This window comes from Rhododendron vialii, chromosome 4a (assembly GCF_030253575.1).
Source record: "Rhododendron vialii isolate Sample 1 chromosome 4a, ASM3025357v1".
NCBI lineage: Eukaryota > Viridiplantae > Streptophyta > Magnoliopsida > Ericales > Ericaceae > Rhododendron > Rhododendron vialii.
The window spans coordinates 29,061,165-29,079,383 of NC_080560.1; the positions used below are offsets into that span (position 1 = coordinate 29,061,165).

At 36.9% G+C, this 18,219-nt stretch overlaps 1 protein-coding gene across 1 annotated transcript; it reads left to right on the forward strand.

Moving 5' to 3' along the window:
- Positions 1-3,024: 3,024 nt before the first annotated feature.
- On the forward strand, positions 3,025-17,042 carry LOC131324668 (pyruvate kinase 1, cytosolic). Its single transcript, XM_058356737.1, has 16 exons — positions 3,025-3,298; positions 3,422-3,518; positions 5,559-5,656; positions 6,194-6,349; positions 7,001-7,078; positions 7,905-8,036; positions 8,831-8,911; positions 9,024-9,095; positions 9,224-9,313; positions 12,998-13,142; positions 13,431-13,519; positions 14,351-14,446; positions 14,597-14,664; positions 14,796-14,895; positions 15,063-15,122; positions 16,592-17,042. The coding sequence occupies exons 1-16, from the start codon at positions 3,230-3,232 to the stop codon at positions 16,742-16,744; spliced, it is 1,584 nt and encodes a 527-aa protein (XP_058212720.1). The 5' UTR covers positions 3,025-3,229; the 3' UTR covers positions 16,745-17,042.
- Positions 17,043-18,219: the final 1,177 nt, after the last annotated feature.

Sequence of the window (18,219 nt, forward strand, 5' to 3'; positions counted from 1 at the left end):
CTGGCTCCGAAAGTCCTGGCCCTGTGTGGAAATACGTCCTTTTATTAGGGAACCACTTTACCCTTTTTCTTTTCTTTTTCTTTTTTAATTTTTTTTTTCACGTTAGGATTCCCAAGTAATCCATGATGCTGAAATGCATTCAACGTAACATTAGAGATTGCCTAAATGGAGAGGCGGCCTGGTGGGGCTGGTTGATAGCTTTACTTGTGTTCTTGAGCATCAAGAAACTAACCCACGTCACATCTTTCCCAGCCCACTTAAACACACGGCCCTCGTGTCGAGCTAGCCCCCGCCCGATAGCAACCTCATACTACTTTATTTACGCACGTGGGTTTTCCGTAGACATCTTAGATCCACGCCCACACTTCTCCACCTAAACCCACGTCACGGGCAGGGGCAGCTTTCATATACCCTACCCAACCCAACCATTCTTCTTTAACATTTCATTCATACTTCAGCTCTCAGCGGGAATCTTGAAAAAATATGGATGGCCGACGATTAGAAGCAACAACAATAAAAATATGATGTCACACTTCTATGATTGCTACGTTTGGAAGAAACAAAATTATAAAATGTGATTTCTGATGACACATTCAATCAGAAATCATATTTTCAAACTGATTAGGAATCTGATCCCTCATTTACCCATGGTACTCTGAGATTCTTGGTTGAATCATTAAAAAAAAAAATGTTGATTTCTAATTTTTTTCCAAATTAATTGGTTGCAGCATAAGATTACTGAGGACCCGTTCTAGAACTGAAAAATAAGTACTTATTTTTAAGAAGGCATTTTCAAGCTAAAAAATAATGTGTTTAAGCAAATAATTTTCCTAGTAATATGGATATTGTTTGATAGATCTTATTGAGATCTTTTATACGGTGCAAATTTTTTTTTTTACATTATTTTTGAATTTGAAAATGTGAAATAAGTACTTATTTTTTAAGAAGATGTTCTGAAACAGGGCTTGAATTAACTCAAACGCTATAATGGAATTACTCCATGAATCAAATTCTTAGAAATCCTATTAATCGTATTCATATTCATACCTAAGAAAATTCCATATTCCTATTCCTACTCAAAATTCCATTCATCCAAACTTAGCCTAAAATGCAAGTATTTGTGACACCTTAACAAAAAGTTTGACCCAATCTCTATTGGCCTGTGGGTTTGCTCCCATTCTAGAGGTGTGAATTTGATTCTCGGGGGTAGGCCAACTGGTTGGTAGGTGAAAGTCCATGTGGCCATGTGGGTAGCCTCATGGGCGCGGTTCACTTTTTAGCTTCTTCTAACTGCTTTTTGTGAGTATTGATTCCCTCGGCCAACCCTAGGTGGATTAATCTCATCCCGTTTAGATGTGAAGATAACTCCTCATAAAAAAAAGAAAGAGATTCTGATGTAAAATATAAAAATCTAAAATTAAAATATTGAGAAAAAAAAACAGAGTTTTGTGGGGAAGGGATGAGTTTTTTTTCCCCGAAGAGCAGAGAGAGATAAAATATTATGGTAGTGATTCTCTCAAAATATCTCCTAATGATTGTGGTATATCGAATCTCCAAAATAAAAATTGGGTTGAGATGTTCAAATTGATTAAAGTTTGTCAAATATTATAATTTGGTTGTTTGTCAACCTTCCGTCCTTTGGCAAAATATTTAATACCAAAATTTATAATTTGAAAAAAAAAATGTGGATTAACTAACAATAACATACATAACAAAAACAATAATATTACCCCAAAAAAATTGGTGAAGGATCTGTATTGCAAAGCTTGCAAGCTTTATACCTTCATAGTCAACTTGCTTAATTGATAGAGTGTGGTGTGTCCTAACTTGTTTAATTTGTAAGGTTGGTGTGTTTGACTCAACAATTTTATTTAATCTCTTTGGCATTGACACAATTTTTTTTCTGAATGAAATAAGATAACTAATAAAGAAAAGCAAGGAAAATCACCTATCTTTTCTTCAAACACGCTTTATCAATTCATTTGGCTTGAGAAGCCGTGAAAGATGAACAACTAGAATAAAAATATCAATTACATACGTTAATAAAATAAAAAAGGTAAAGTTATTTTGTCCACTCTAAAAGGACCATAAATAATTTATAATAACAAGGAGTCTATCAAAAGAAATACTATGGTCTAGTCAGGCCCGGTTCCATTAAGTGGCAGCGCCAGAAACTTGGGAGGCTGGCTCAATAAACGTATATTTTTTTTTATCGAAATGTATACTTATTATATTATAAATTTTTTATTTTTTAATACATTACATTTGTACATTGAAATCATTCTAGCCTAATGCAGTTACAGTATACCAATCATTTTGTATTTTTTCTTTAGGCTAATTCCACTATTACGTGCTTATTTTTTATATATGAAAGAAATTGAGAAATGAGAATGTAAAAGAACCGGGTTTTTATCAAAATCAAACCAAATTTATAAAGATAATAAGTAGTTATACACGAATAATTATCAATAATATTAAAAATCAAGTACATACAAAATAAAAATTTAAAACTCGGGCCTAGGGTTCCGCTAATCTTACTATTTTTTAAATCCTTATTTTCCGCTTTATATATAAAACAGATTATTCTCTCATAATATATTACGTTTAATTCAACAAAAATAAGTATTTATTTTAGTTAATGAAACAGAGCCTTAATCAATTACTTCTGTTATGAGCCCTTTTTTTTGAGTTCACTAAAAATAATTAAAATAATTTATTATTTTTAAATATATTTAAAACACCAATCACGTTAAAAATTCAATTGATTTCTTTCCTTTACGAAAATGGAAAATAAGATACTAGAATTTGGGAATTGATTTTGTCACTCTCCTTTTTATTAATGTCACTCTCATTTTTTCACAAAATAAATTATCTCCTCTAATAAAGACAAAAAAAAAGTGGCAAAATCACTCTTCTGAAAATTAGGTTAAAGTAGCGAGATGCCAAATGGAGAGAATTTTCTTTTCTTTCGCGAAAAGAAACCTCATACTCCTTAAAACCGGGTGCGAACTTCAAAAGCAGGAACCGAAAAAGGCCAAGGAAACAAGCATATTCTCTTGGTCAAACCTTCTTCGTTCTGTACCTAACCCCTCGTCGGCTGATTCACGCTAATACTCCTCTCTCTCTCTCTCTCTCTCTCTCTCTCAAACATAACATCACAGCAAATCTCTGTTCTCTTCGCAGTTGTCGAAAAATCAGACTCTCCGTCAATCGATCATCATCAGCAAAAATGCATGCGAATCACCTACTTCTCGAAGAGCCGATCCGTATGGCTTCCATCCTCGAGCCTTCAAAATCCGTAAGTTCACGAATGGATCTGTAGTGATACGCGTGTTCGTATTCGTATGTTCGTGGTTGTTTAAAACAATGTAACTGTGAATTTGGTTTCGTACTTATTATACGGTGGTGGTGGATTGGACAGAGTTTCTTCCCTGCAATGACGAAGATCGTGGGGACTTTAGGCCCCAGGTCTCGATCCGTCGAGGTTATCTCTGGCTGTCTCCAAGCTGGAATGTCTGGTATTATACCCTTGCTCTTTTATATTTTCAACTCCTATTTGTTTATTTTTATTTTTTGGTACAAACTCCTACCCCCTCCGTCCCATTTTGATAATAGCGACGGAAAAAGATGCAATTGTCGGATATAAAGATGCAGTGTTTCCGTTCATAATTTTTTGAATTTTTTTCACCGAATTAAAGAACGAGATCTTTTACTTGGTGGAATGGAATTCGAAAAATCATGTACATAAATACTTTATCTTTTGATCCAAAAAATTTGAACGTGTTCGGAGGGACTATCATTTTAGGACGGTGAGTATTTGTTAATCAAGCACAGGTACTTTTTTAAGTTTTTCCTTTGGTAAGTAATTTCTTGATAGAAACACAAAAAAAAAAAAGATGGCGGCGGCAAGGGGATGGCCTTGAACCCCATACTACAGGAACACTAGATACTAAGCAACACCCAATACAACAACAGTAAACCAGTACAACACAAGCTACAACACTAGAATAGAAAGAAAAAAAATTAGTTGAGCGGTGACAAATATGTATTAAAAAAATTTTGTATACCAAAAAATATATAAGTAAAGATATTTATTATGATTGAAAGCTTATTGGGCCTAATTTATTTTATTTTGTTGAGCTATATATGATTTACTTACTCACAAGTTCAAGTGAATGGTTATTTATTCTGGCTTTGTATGTATGATCCAGTGCAGACTATATTGAAGAAAAATCAAATTATATGTAAAAAAAAAATGTAAAGTGTTATTACATCTTCTGTATTCAGGGGTTCGTTTGAACCATCTCAAACACTACTACAGTGCCCCTGCCTCTCTGCCTTAGCCATTCTGCAAAATCTCAACATTTTTCCAGGAACTGATACAAACCTTGATATCCCTTCTGCAGCTCAACACAACATTCGTAGCCCCCTTCGTGGCCTGGAAAATCCTAATATTCCTCTCCCCCCAAACTATGTAGCACAAACACGGATACAGACATAGACACAGGAATTCTAAACAAATGGGGATACGGACACGACGGGGGACACGCCACGGGTGTGTGTGTGTATATATACACATATATGTATTCCCTAGTTTAAATTGGAAAATGTAAACAAAACGAAGTGGATGAGAGGAATCTGATGTTAGGGTTTCTTCTCTTTAGGACTTGTTTTTATAGGTTAACTTACACTTAAATCCAAAAATTTCAGTAATAACATAGTTACCCTCAAAATAATTTAAAAAAATACACTTACACCCCATCTGTGTCACCATACGTGTCCCTGCCGTGTCTCAGAAGTGTCCCCCCCAAAAAATTAACTTAAATTGGACACGACACGTACACGTATCTAGCCTTGTCCCCGTGTTGGACACGGCGATACCTCGACCTCTAGAGGTGTCGGTGCTGCATAGCTCCCAAATGTGGGATATTTCTACAAGTTAGTCGTGTGCATATGTATCTCCCTAATTTGGAATTGAAGTTCTCTAATTTTATGAAGTATGGGATTTTTTTGGAATTGAATCAGTCCTTGCACAAAGTTACAGTACAATATATGAATGTATGTTAGGTAAAGAAAGATACTCATCTAATACTATGGTTGATTCTTATAGAAGGAAAGTTGGTGTGATAAAGCAATATTCAGAAGTTGTCAAGCTGACGAACTCTTGTTGGGTCATAACGTGTCCAAAATCTGTACTGATGCTTAAGAGATTGACTCGTCTCTTAAACTGGTACCTATTCTCAAAATGGTTTCTCAACACTTCAAACTTGTGTGCAATGTCATTCTTGAGTTACAAAAAATTAAATCTTTACAAGCGTATCCTGGCTGTACCCATTTCATAGTACAACTTTCCCCTATGCTTATCCATATCATATCCGTCTCTCTATCCATGCTACGTATCTTTTTAATTGATATGTGTAAATGCACAAAGGTCGTTGATTGACAGTCTGATTTGTGAGTGGCTCTACAGAGGTTTTTGCTTTGTAGAGTTTGGGTTTTAATTTTGCTAAGATGTTTGGGATGGTTTTAGTAATGTTTTTGAATGTGTGGTTTGGCAGTGGCTCGATTTGACTTTTCGTGGGGGGACCCTGAGTATCACCAGGAGACTTTGGAAAATATGAGGGCCGCTGTGAAGAAAACAACAAAGCTTTGTGCTGTATGTATACACATATCTTGGGTTTTGTGGGAAGAGTTCAAATGATGCTTCTGAAGTTCCTCCTTAGCACTCATTAATGATATTTAGATTATGTATTCGTATATATGTATGTATGTAGCTTTTATGATTGTTCTTACTTATGTTGTTGGTGTTGTCAATCCTCTATTGGTGGGTAATCGTCATCAATTTTTGAGAGTGTGTGTGTGTGTGTGTTTTAAGTGGTTGGTTTTGCATAGATCCCCATTTGGTTGCTGAGAAGACTGATGGGGAGAAAAGAAAAATGAAAGTGGATTTATTTGTGATTTCTAAAAATTCGAAAATTTGAATCTGTGATATAATGCATTTTTGGGTCTCAAGGCATATGCATGTGCCAGTAAACCCAATATTTTTTGGGTGCTGTTTTAGTTGGATTGTTCTAAACGACTGATCTTTTATAATCTAGCTTTATGTATTTCCTTTTCTTTTCCTACATTTTTCTAGTAACCTGATTTAACAGCTATGTCCAAACTGGGCTGAGCGTTTTTGGGAAATTTTCAGGTTATGCTAGATACAGTGGGTGCCGAGTTGCAGGTTGTCACCAACACTGAGAAATCTATTTCACTAGAGGAGGATGGTATAGTTGTTCTAACCCCTGATCAAGGTCATGAAGCCTCTTCTGCAGTGTTGCCCATCAACTTTTCTGGACTGTCAAAGGTAAAAAACTTGCCTCTCCCCATTACTATTCCCTAGTGAATTACTTGTCTGTGTTTTGAGCCTTAATAGATTGTTGACACTGAATGCATGAATAAACATGTTTTGTGGGTTCCCAAAGTATTCAAAAAGGTTCATACTGCTGAAATTGTGTTCTATTGAATCACTAGTCATAATTTTCTACCAAAAATAGTATCGCTTTACTTGTCCAAAAATTGTTTAAGGTGTGCATGCCTTAACTTTAACAATGCATTACGATAAGTCGATACTTCTCTATATTTCAGCCCTCGGATCTAAATACTGTATGGTGGTTCCATACTAGTTGACATTGTTTCATGCACTTTCGGTGGAAGTTGGTGACCAATCCAGGTTATAGATTGTTAATGCAGAATGACTATATTGTCTCTTATGCGGCATTTGTTTTTTGTTTGGACTCTTGGGGGTAATAAAGTCGATGGCGCTTAGTTATTTCTTGTGTGGAATGATGCTGCTTCAGCGTGCTTGATACCACGCATGATTAGCTCTCCATATTGTTTTGTCAAATTATTTGGGAGCATATTGTTCGATAATCACGGTGACAAACTAACGGTGTTGTACAATCATATGACCTCTCTGTACATCATGCTAAGCAGGCTTCTGATGTGTGTTTTGCAGGCAGTGAAGAAAGGAGACACAATCTTTATCGGTCAATATCTCTTTACAGGAAGTGAGACTACTTCAGTTTGGCTGGAGGTAGGAGGCATAATGCCTGATGACTGGACTTGTTTCAATAGGTTTTGTTTCTCTGTGCACATGGGTGTCCTTTATGGGTGCATGTTGGGTATGTCCGTGGGATTTTGACTTAGGGTTGTTTGTTTCGACGTAAAAGCAGGATAGCATTTTTCCTGCAAAATGTTTTCGCTCAAACAGTTCCATAATAACATTTTCCACTTTCCAGTCTTTGGTTGGCAAAAAAATCTCCACAATAAAAGACACTTTAGATATATTTAGTTGATGAAAGGGTAAAAGCGAAAGGGATAAAAAAGGAGAAGATGTATGAAGACAGCTTGTAGCCTATAGGATGGGTGCAGTTTCTTTCTCCCCTTTCTCTCTTTCTGTGGGTTATATATTACTGCTCCTCTCTCTCTCTCTCTCTCTCTCTCTCTCTCTCTCTCTCACACACACACACACACACACACACACACACACACACACACACACACACGTGCGCGCACACACACACTCTCACATACACACACACACATGGTGTGGTTGTTGATAGTGTCAAAGGGCAATAACCTCTCCAGGGTTGAGAAGTCTGGGTATGATGATTCCAAAAATGACATACTGGTTATTTGAGTGGAAATTAATTTTTTCCATATGGTGTAAAACATTTTACTTAATCAAAGGCATTACATACTTTTTGTCCAACCAACCAATGGAAAATGTGTAAAACATTTTACCATTTATTCTACCGTGGGAAAAAATGGCGCCTTAAATTGTGAATCTATTACTTAGCAAGTTAGCATAGTTTGTTGGGAGTTGAGGTCATTCAAGTACAATGAAATTGGTTGAGCAGGTAAATGAAGTGAAAGGAGAAGATGTGGTTTGTGTGATAAAGAATTCTGCAACATTGGCTGGCTCATTGTTCACCCTCCATGTCTCTCAAATTCATATCGATTTGCCTACCCTCACTGAGAAAGATAAAGAGGTGAGTCCTGCTTTTAAGCACTACAAAGACCAAACATGAGTTTGTACGCTCCTGATAAAGTTAAAGGCTGAAACATACGGGGGGAAATAGTCCTCTGATATCATTTTTGTGAGTTCGAATTCAATCAAACCCTTTTCTACCAATGTGACTTTTGTATCATTCCCTTGTCATGCAAGGTTTGCTATATATTAGGGGTATTTGGGGACTCTAGAGTTCATGTGACTGTTACGGGTACTATCAGCATGCTGTAGTCTCCTATTTTTTTAATGAGATTTCCCTCACGATTTTCTCCCGTGGACATAGGCTTTACATTGAACTATGTAGATAGTTTGTGTTGTTACTTTGGATAATCTGTTTCCCATTCTCGTTTTGTGTTCCAACATAAAAATCATTGCAAAGGATGTTCCATTGTTGGCAGAATGATTGCACAATATTGCTCACTGTTGACTTTGCATTCCTAAGCTTTATATAACTTGTGTGCTTTAGATCCAAGTATTTGGTCATCAAAGTGTCTCGTGATCAAGAATTGGCATGATTAATCTGGAATAATCTTTGTTGTAATCTGCGTAAGAGATTTTTCAAGATTGTGCTCTTCCCAACTAACACTTACCTTTTGATTCTATTACCTAGTACTTTTGGTGAAACTTTACTGTTCATTCAGGTCATTAGTACTTGGGGTGTAAAAAACACTTCTATGTTTTTTTCAAGATTGTGCTCCACTGCTCCTCTCAACTAACACTTAGCCTATGATTCTATTAGCTAGTGCTTCTGGTGAAAGTTTACTGTTCATTCAGGTCATTAGTACGTGGGGTGTTAAAAACAAGATTGACTTCCTCTCACTGTCATATACTCGTCATGCAGAAGACGTCCGTGAAGTAAGGGTGACTCAATTTTATTGCATCTATGTTGGGCTGCTTTCTTTAATTTCCCCAACATTCTAATTGTTTCAATGACTCTGATACAACAACTCTGTGTGCTATATTTTAGGCACGTGACTTCCTATCTAAGCTTGGTGATCTCAGCCAGACCCATATTTTTGCAAAGATTGAGAATGTAGAGGTGAATTTTATTGTAATGGTGGCTTGAATGAGCTTTGGCTTTGCTATCCATTGGCAAGTCCGCAGAGGATTGCTGGTGATTGTTTGAGAGAGTGAATTTATAAGTATCGTTTATATTTCTCTTTTCAGGGTTTGACCCACTTTGATGAAATCCTACAAGAAGCAGATGGGATTATCCTTTCTCGTGGAAATCTTGGCATAGATCTCCCACCTGAGAAGGTTAGTTCATTCTATTTAATTGTTTTGCTTACTTTCTGCACGACGAATGGTATGGTAATGTAGGATGATATGATTGGCCAATTATGCATGCATAAGATTCGTCCCACATAAAAATGTACATTTATCGCTTCAATGAACGCATGCATCCAGATGTTGTGTGAGCTTGATATATGTTTTCGCTCATTTATCTTCAGTTGTTTTAAGTACGGTTGATTATTGGGTGTGGCAATAGAGTTTGGAGCTGTTAGAGTTTCGGTAGGAGTTTGCTCTGTTTAGCTGGTTGCACTATGTTCTTTTCTTTGGGCCCGGGACATGTCTGAGGTGTTTCACTTGTGAAGCATGTGTGAAATTTGCGAAGTTGTTTGTTTGGGTAATTTTCTAAAAGCTTGACCTTTTGGGCATACTAGCTATAACTCGTGTGTATAGGCTCGTAACATACCAACACCATCATCACCACCCTGGACTAACCACGTACCTTAAATTAAACTTTTAATAGTGTATGTTTCTACTCAAAGATGGCACAGTTTGATAATAACATCAAGAATCATCACATCATGTCCAAGGAGTTGGAGAATTGATGTATCATCTAAAACTTTAACCACATCGTATCCTAGTTTCCTTTCTCCATTATACCAAATAACATAGTAACTGGAAACTAGCAAACATAAAATGGAGAAATGGTAGTTTCAAGTTCTTTTCAAACCCACGTGTAGAAAGTCAGCACAGGTAGGGAATCATCATGGAGCTGTGGCCTCCAAACACCCAAAATCGTAAAATCTGGAAACCGCACCGCACTGCTTCAACTTTTCTTTTGAAACAACAATATAATTCACAGGAACCATTACTTCACTGTTGAAGAGCCTGGGGAACACGTCTGCAGTGCATCAATCCATACCACTCTATCCTCTTGAGTCTTGGCCCTCAATTGCAGCCTTTTAGTATCCGTACATATACAGATACCAGTGATACCGCCATGCAAATGGATTTAGATAAGAAATATTGTCTTCTAATTTAATAAGTGGATTTATAGATTGCAATGAATATAAACCTAAGGGTCTTCCAATGAAATTGGGATCATAAAAGTCGCAACCTAAACAAAAAATAATGAAAACGGTTAGAAATAAACTTGAATCTTTGTCCAGAGGTAAGTTTTTTTATTTTTAATGTCACTCCTGCAATGAATAGAAGGATGGCTAAGGAAATAACTAATCTAACTCAACAGAGAAAGCGGTAGTCACTGTGATTAGGAATCACTAAATGAAAAATTATTGCAACCCGTGCATGCAACACTATCTGATTTCAGTTAAAACAACTTTCATGATGTTATAATGATTAAATTCCCTATTCCCCCCTTTCCCCCCCTTTCCCCGATTGTTAGATATGGATCTCATTGAATAAATAAAAACGGAAAATCCCCTGATAGAAAAACTTTCAGAATATTGGATGTGGTCCTTAGCAACTATCCTCTTACATGAAAAATACGAACCAAGTATTGTCACCAGTGGCTAAATCACCTCTGGTTTTTAGGTAACAATTGAAGTTTTGTTGAACAGAAAAGTGGCCAACTTAAGTTTGAATTTGGCTTCTTGTGGACTGATTTGGCTATTCGTGCAAATCAGAGATCTGCGCTTCTTTCCCAGTCAACCACGTGGACTGGATTTGGCTTAACAATCTGTGCTTCTTAGGCCCCGCCTCACCATCATCGGTCAACCAAACCTCTTATCCACTATTACTTTCTTCTTTTATCACTTACAATCACTTAGAAAACTTGGGATAATCTTTCTATGATATTTAATTTTGTTGTCATAAGCCCATTGATCTTTAATGGAAGTGTGTTCCATTTTTAATTTCTGAGATGGATTAGAAGAATAAAAATTTACTGCTCTTGGAAAACCCAGGTGAATGTCAACAAAAATTTCATGATTTTGTGTGCTGCACTGTTGAAATTTTTGTAAAACTTAATAAAGATGGTACCCAGTGGCCCTCTCTCTTCTCTTATCATTCTTCTTATCTTTTCAGTGACTTTGAGCACTTCAAGTTTGGAAACTCAAAATTTCTTTATAATTTTATGCTTGCAGTTGAACATTGTCCACTTTTGTGGGGGTCTTGGTTCTGTTTCTTGTGTATGTAATCATTGAAGAAGTGTGGGCTGAGAAACATTAGGCAACCCTTTGGTTATTAATAACGCGAGGAGGAAATACAGTTGCATGCCATTGATGCTAGAATTTGGCTTTCGGCATTTGAAATCAAATTGTCATGCCTTGTGTGGCACAATCATCCAATTTATCTCTTATTAAATGAAGCAAAAATCAATTTGGAGGTCTAATGAATAAATTTTGGTGAACTTGAGTCTTAATTAATGTACAGGGAGAGTGTTTTATTTAAACTAAAGTAGAGCTTTCTATAGCCACTCCGGTAAGGCAGTAGAATTTACGAAGGAAGAGATGGCAAAGCATCTGATGGGAAAATAAGAGAACACTCATCTGGATTCAAAGACTTACATGTCGCCAGTGGTGAAGGAGCCGATGGAGGTAAGTGTGGTGTTGAGCAGCTATGGGTTGTGGTAGTGATCGATGGGATTTGTATTGGTGACTATGACTGGGTTTATGTTTGGATTGAGTTTTTTAGCCTGTGTGAGAGTTGCAAGCATCCTAGGTACATGAGAGAAGATTGAAGATGGTTGAGGTAGCATGGGATTTTTGAAGTTTCGGTGATGGCATCTTGAAGGGCAATGATTGAGAGAGAAGAGAGATGAATGTGTGAAGGGTATTTTGGTCAAAAAGTTGCATTTATCATTTCATGTGCCCAACCACAATACATTTTCTGTTCAAAACACTAACAGATTGGTAACAGAAGGTGTTAAGTGCAAAAATCCTAATACTTTAAGGGGGTTAAGTGTCTGAGTTCATACTTCGAGACAGCAACTCGGAAGCAAGTCATAGTTTAAGGGTGTTTAATTGATTTACCTTAAATATATTAAACAAGATTCCCTGATAGATCTTAACTTATTTATGGTTTTCCAACTATTACTGCGGTCCTTGTGGGGTTTTGATGGTGTAAGCAAAAGAACACAAATAGAAATCTAATTCTTTGTTTTATTCATAAAATATGGGAACTCAATGAAACTAGTCTTGTGAATCATTTGGGAGAACATATTTTTTATTAGTGTAAGAAATGGCTTTCATTTAGTCAAACTCTTGTACTATCTGACATTGTTTTCATTTAGTCAAAACTAGTGTACTGTCTGACCTTGGGGAAAAATGAGAGGTGGGTCCCACTTTAATGTTTCCCAGTTCCAGTTGCCTCATCTACTTACTGAATTTGACTAAGCTCTAAGCCCCTTCTTGCCCAGCTTTATACGGGGCATTAGGACAATTTAATATTACTGCAGTACCTGCGGCAAAGCTTATTGTTGCATTTCTATTACCACTCGTCTCACTTTATATGAAATAAAAATGCTAGAGTTGAGCATGCATTGATTTGATTCTTGCTCATCTTCCTCTTACGAGCACGATGAATTGTATGTCTATAAATCTATTTGGTATTCTCTATTGAGGCAGGTCTGTGTCTTGGCTGTTTAATGATTGGGTTGTGGTTGTACTTGTTTTCAGTTGTGGATAAATGGACTACTGTACCGTAAAACATGGTGCTGACCATGCACTTCATACCTTATGGAATGTGCAGGTGTTCTTGTTTCAAAAGGCTGCTCTTTACAAGTGTAACATGGCTGGAAAACCTGCAGTTGTGACTCGTGTTGTAGATAGTATGACTGGCAATCTTAGACCAACTCGTGCAGAAGCAACCGATGTTGCCAATGCTGTACTGGATGGTTAGCTGCTTTTTGAAACAATTGCCTTCTTGCCATTTTAACTGTTCATTGAGATTCTTCTTCCCATTATTGGTTGTGCATGTTGTATTCTGTGATGATGAATATGATAAGCTTACCGACATTAGGATTGTTGTTATCTGACTGTTGTTTGGTACGATTTTGAAAACAATTTGTTTATTCTCTATTTGAAGTTTGAGAGGTCCTTTTTTTTAAATTTTTTTATGAGATATCAACTTGCAAATTCTGAAACCTTAATTTTCTTTCTTATCTGCTTCTTAATGGATGTAGGAACGGATGCGATTCTTCTTGGTGCTGAGACTTTGCGGGGATTGTACCCTATAGAGACAATTTCTATTGTTGGTAAAATTTGTGCCGAGGTAAAACTATCTCAACAGTTCTCAATAAATCCTTTCACTTGACGAACTGTATTTAACTGCACAGTGCTATTACATGCAACCTTGATTAAAAGTAAACTCATTTTGCCTCTTGAATTCGTTTGCTGTGAAATTTCTGTCTAAGTTAGTTCTGCATTACATGCAATCCCACGCCACTTGTTTTGGCCTAGAAATGAGATTGTAGTTTAGTGAGGTGGTCGGTACCTGTTTGTCCAGCCAGCCCTTGTGTATTAGTTGGCATTGTTTGCTGAATTTGTTTTTGCAGTCTTTGCTAATGAGTATTGGATCTGTTTTGGCAACAAGGGGGAGCTCTGAGAAATATTTTACTTTGTTTTCATTTCCTTTCTTCATTTGCAAATTATTATCTACTCGATGACTAGCTTCGCAGATTTCTTAACATTTTGCATGAATCCTTCAGTGATTCTGTTATGCCACACTGCCTTGATATGGTAGTGTGATTAACTCTCATGTAGTCTTTGAGCACGAGTTGAGTTATTGCTTTTTAAATGGGTTGCAGCTTTAACTAATGGCTCAACTCAAGTGGATAAAATCCTTATTTTGTCTAACTGCATTTTGTGCGTATTTTCAATTTCATAAATATCAATACGCAAAACTGCCATGGGAACTATATACTTCAGTAGTTCAGTTATTCTTGTTTTCTAAAAGGGCATATGCTTTTTTCTTATTGTTTTCAATTAATTCCACGTTTGTTGTGCATCATCATGTTTGGTGCAAATGCTTTTTTTGTATCGATATTCAATTTGTTCCACATGAATGTTTTGGCAGCTTAATTGAGTTCAAATTGCCCTGCAGGCAGAGAAGGTTTTCAACCAAGATCTGTATTTTAAGAGGACTGTAAAATATGTTGGAGAACCAATGAGCCACTTGGAATCCATTGCTTCCTCTGCGGTACTTTTTTATAGATGGACCTGCTATACTCTCTTTTTTTGTTTGCTAGCTATGGTTATGTTGTTGCATTGGTGTCTTTTGAGTCTTGTTTTGTTTGCTTACAAGTGCAAAACCAGATTACTTGTAGGTTAATATTCAGTTCTTGTATAGGTACGAGCTGCCATTAAGGTGAAGGCATCTGTTATTATTTGCTTCACCTCATCTGGAAGGGCTGCAAGGTATTCTATAATGGATGGATATAGTAATCCCTGGCTCTTGTCAATTTTTAGCATTCTTAAAAATTGATATAAGCAACTTGTTCACATTCAACGGCGTCAACTAGACTCAAACTAGATTATTATACGTGCAGATTAATTGCGAAGTATAGGCCCACAATGCCTGTTATATCTGTCGTCATTCCTCGGCTCAAAACAAATCAACTAAAGTGGAGCTTTAGTGGTGCATTTGAGGTACTCTGCTCGAATTTCTTTGTAGGATCTCATGATTCTTTTTAGTTTTCCCCCCTTTCTTTTTTCCCTTTCTTCTTCTTTTCTGCCTTTCCTTCTTCCTATCTACCAACTAGTTATTGTTCAAGCTGATGAATCTTTGCAATTTCCTCATTTCTGGGAATGGTCAGGCGAGGCAGTCCCTAATAGTCAGAGGTCTATTCCCCATGCTTGCTGATCCTCGACATCCTGTAAGTTCTTATTTGATTGGCAATATTTGTGGTTCATGTTTCTGTTGGGTGATGAATCCATACGCATGCCCTAGCAGATGCACAGGAACCTTCAAAAGTTGATGGGAAAAAATTACACTTTATCTAAACAATACAAATAAAATACAGGAATTTGAACTAGGGATATCGTAAACCACAGCCATACTTGAACTACGATGCAAACCTTTCTTTGGTGAACACAATGTATTCGTTTATCTTAATGAAATAAACCTTATTCATCAACTTCTGCTGCTTTGCACCGCCATTACTTTTGCCATCCTTGTGCAGACATATTTCAATATTCCATATTTGATGAAGTATACTTCTGCATACATTTCTTGATGTATCAAGCAATTGAATGTGAAAAGCTACATAAAGAATAACAGAAATATCACTTTGAATCAATTAAGGAAAATGGTTTTGCACCATTGAAATTTAGCTATACAATCGTAACAACATGGGATAAAAAAAAGTCTGCAATCATACTAGAGAAAAAAAAGTTATTCTGGCGGATCCCAAGTAGAAAAAGAGATGCTGGGTAGAACCGTAGAAGCAAGTGGGGAGGTATTTGCCTTGGAAGGGAACCTAGCGTCGCTAGCCTGATCCCAAGTAAAATGGCACTAACAGAATTTGGTAACTGACAGCCCAATTTTCATTCCAAAGCAACATAATTCCACCAACCACCGAAACCCCCCTGCCCAAAATCGCACCACAAGTCCACCCACAACAGAAAATGCACAAATTGGCCCGACCACCATCGCCTAACCCCCTCCTCCCTTAATCAGTGCCAAACAGCTTCTCTCAATCCTCTGCACAACACATCGGAGTAGCTGAGAGAATGGGTTTGGTTGTATTTGCATCCAACAGTAACTGCAGTAGTGAGGTGGCGGAGCAAAAACCATAGAGACCAATGAATAGAGAAGGAGCTCTATGAATGGTTTTGTTGCATGGGCAGCTATGAATTACGGCATTTTGTTTTTCCTCAACACATGGGAGGAGGGTTTTGAGAGGGAGGCCAACGAAGCGTGTGAGAAGGCGGAAGCCGTGAGAAAGCCGAGGTTCTTAGAAAATTAGAGTCACTTGAACAAAAATTAGAGTGGGTCACTTGAATAACATGTGCTTAGTATATAGCATCGATAGATAATATTTTCTTTTAAGCTCATTTTGAAGGGTATGAGAGTTCAGCATTTTCTGCTGGTTATTACTGTTTAAAGTTTCTAAGTCATGTAGTGAACCTTTTGAAAGAACTGGTAATTTCGAAAGTGGTTTCCATTTTGTGTTGGTTTTTACAACTCGATTGATGGATTGCTTCTGTAAAAGGTTTACTGAAACATTATCTGGAAACAAACCGAAGCTTAACATACTCTAGATACTAGTTATGTTTTTTATGTACTTAAATTGATATTCGAGTGGATTTCAAGTATTCTGTGGCTACCCACTTGACTTTGTAGGCTGAGTCTACAAATTCGACGAACGAGTCGGTTCTGAAGGTTGCACTTGATCATGGAAAGGCCTCTGGGGTAATAAAGTCGCATGACCGAGTAGTTATTTGCCAGAAGGTTGGGGATTCATCCGTCGTTAAGATTATTGAGCTTGAGGATTAGAATGCTTGGCTTTCTGTCGTTTAGCCATTCTGTTCGCTATTTTTGGACATGGTGGTGAACTTTATTGCCGTCCCTTGTGAGGTTCAGAATTGGTGGTTTTGGACACAACTTAATATAATTCCACACAGGATGAATGGAACACTGGGCAATTTCCTGCTTAACATTGCAGTGATGGAAATTATGCCTGTGACTCTAATTTTTGTTCAATTTTCCAATGCATTTACACGTTGAATGGCATAATTAAATTGTTTTGGCCTTTGGGTGTTGCACCCATGAACATCCTTCTGGTTTTGCCGAACTGTTGCAATCTCATTTCCTCTAAATTTCAGCTTTGGTGCTAGATTGAGTAGTCCTCCCCATTTTATTTGCGAATCAAGGTAGGTGTAATTTGTCTTCTCATAATCTGTAAATCATGTATCTTTCCTAATCAGCATTTGTGTTTGTTGAAGATTTTAATTTTTGAGTCCTTGATAGCATCACTCCTTGGGTGTTTTCACCTCACATACTGTCACATTTACCAAAAAGTGGGGGTAATATTGAGATGGACTTGAGGGAGGGCCTCTTTGAAGTCAAGTCCCTGATGGAACTTAAGACATGTTACGAACCCATCAGAGTTGTTCATCAGTTTTAAGTCTGGATGTCTTGCTGTTACGAAGTTACGAAACCCGTCTAAGAGTAGTTTGACTGTTTTAATTACTGGATGTCTTGCTGTGTTACGAACCCATCAAGAGGGGTTCAGACAGTTTTAAATCTGGATGTCTTGCGTTCAACTCCTATCAGCATATGTGGACTTCACAAATGCATGTGGGTTTTGGAGGGTAGAAGGTATCAAGAATTTGCTGTAAATTTTTTAACAAAAATCACGTCTGAGATTGCCGTGGTGGACAATTCGCTCATCGCGTAAATGTTAGAAGCCCTTAACAACAATTGGGTTGTATGAGATAAAAATCATTTTAAAAACTTATTTCGGATGAGTACAGTTTTGCCTTCCAAGTTGTTTTGAAAAAGAATGGGACAAAAGATTGCGTGTTCAACTTTTTGCTATTTGACTTATTAGTTTTTTCCCATTAGTGTGGTCCACTGGCCTTCACGTTTTGTGCATGTGGGATTCTACCATCATATAAATCAATAAAATGATATGGTTCACTACGATAAATAATTAGAATTATAGATGAAGGAAAATTCTTGATAATAAAAGAGATCTTGATGGGCTAGGTGTCTTTTAATAATTATCTCTAAGGTCCTCTTCTCTCATCTATTAATGGTAGAATACCCTCCCCCTTATTCCTACGGTTTTTCCATCAATTAAAGTACTATAGTATTCTAGAAAAGTAGAGACAGAGAGAAGAAGGTGAGCCAAGAATTAAGGTGTTTCTAATCACGATGGCCAACAAAAGTACGCTATTTATTGTTCTTGAGATGTGTTGAATTCAAGATCCTGTTATATCTGTTTTCCGCATAATAGTTTCAATACA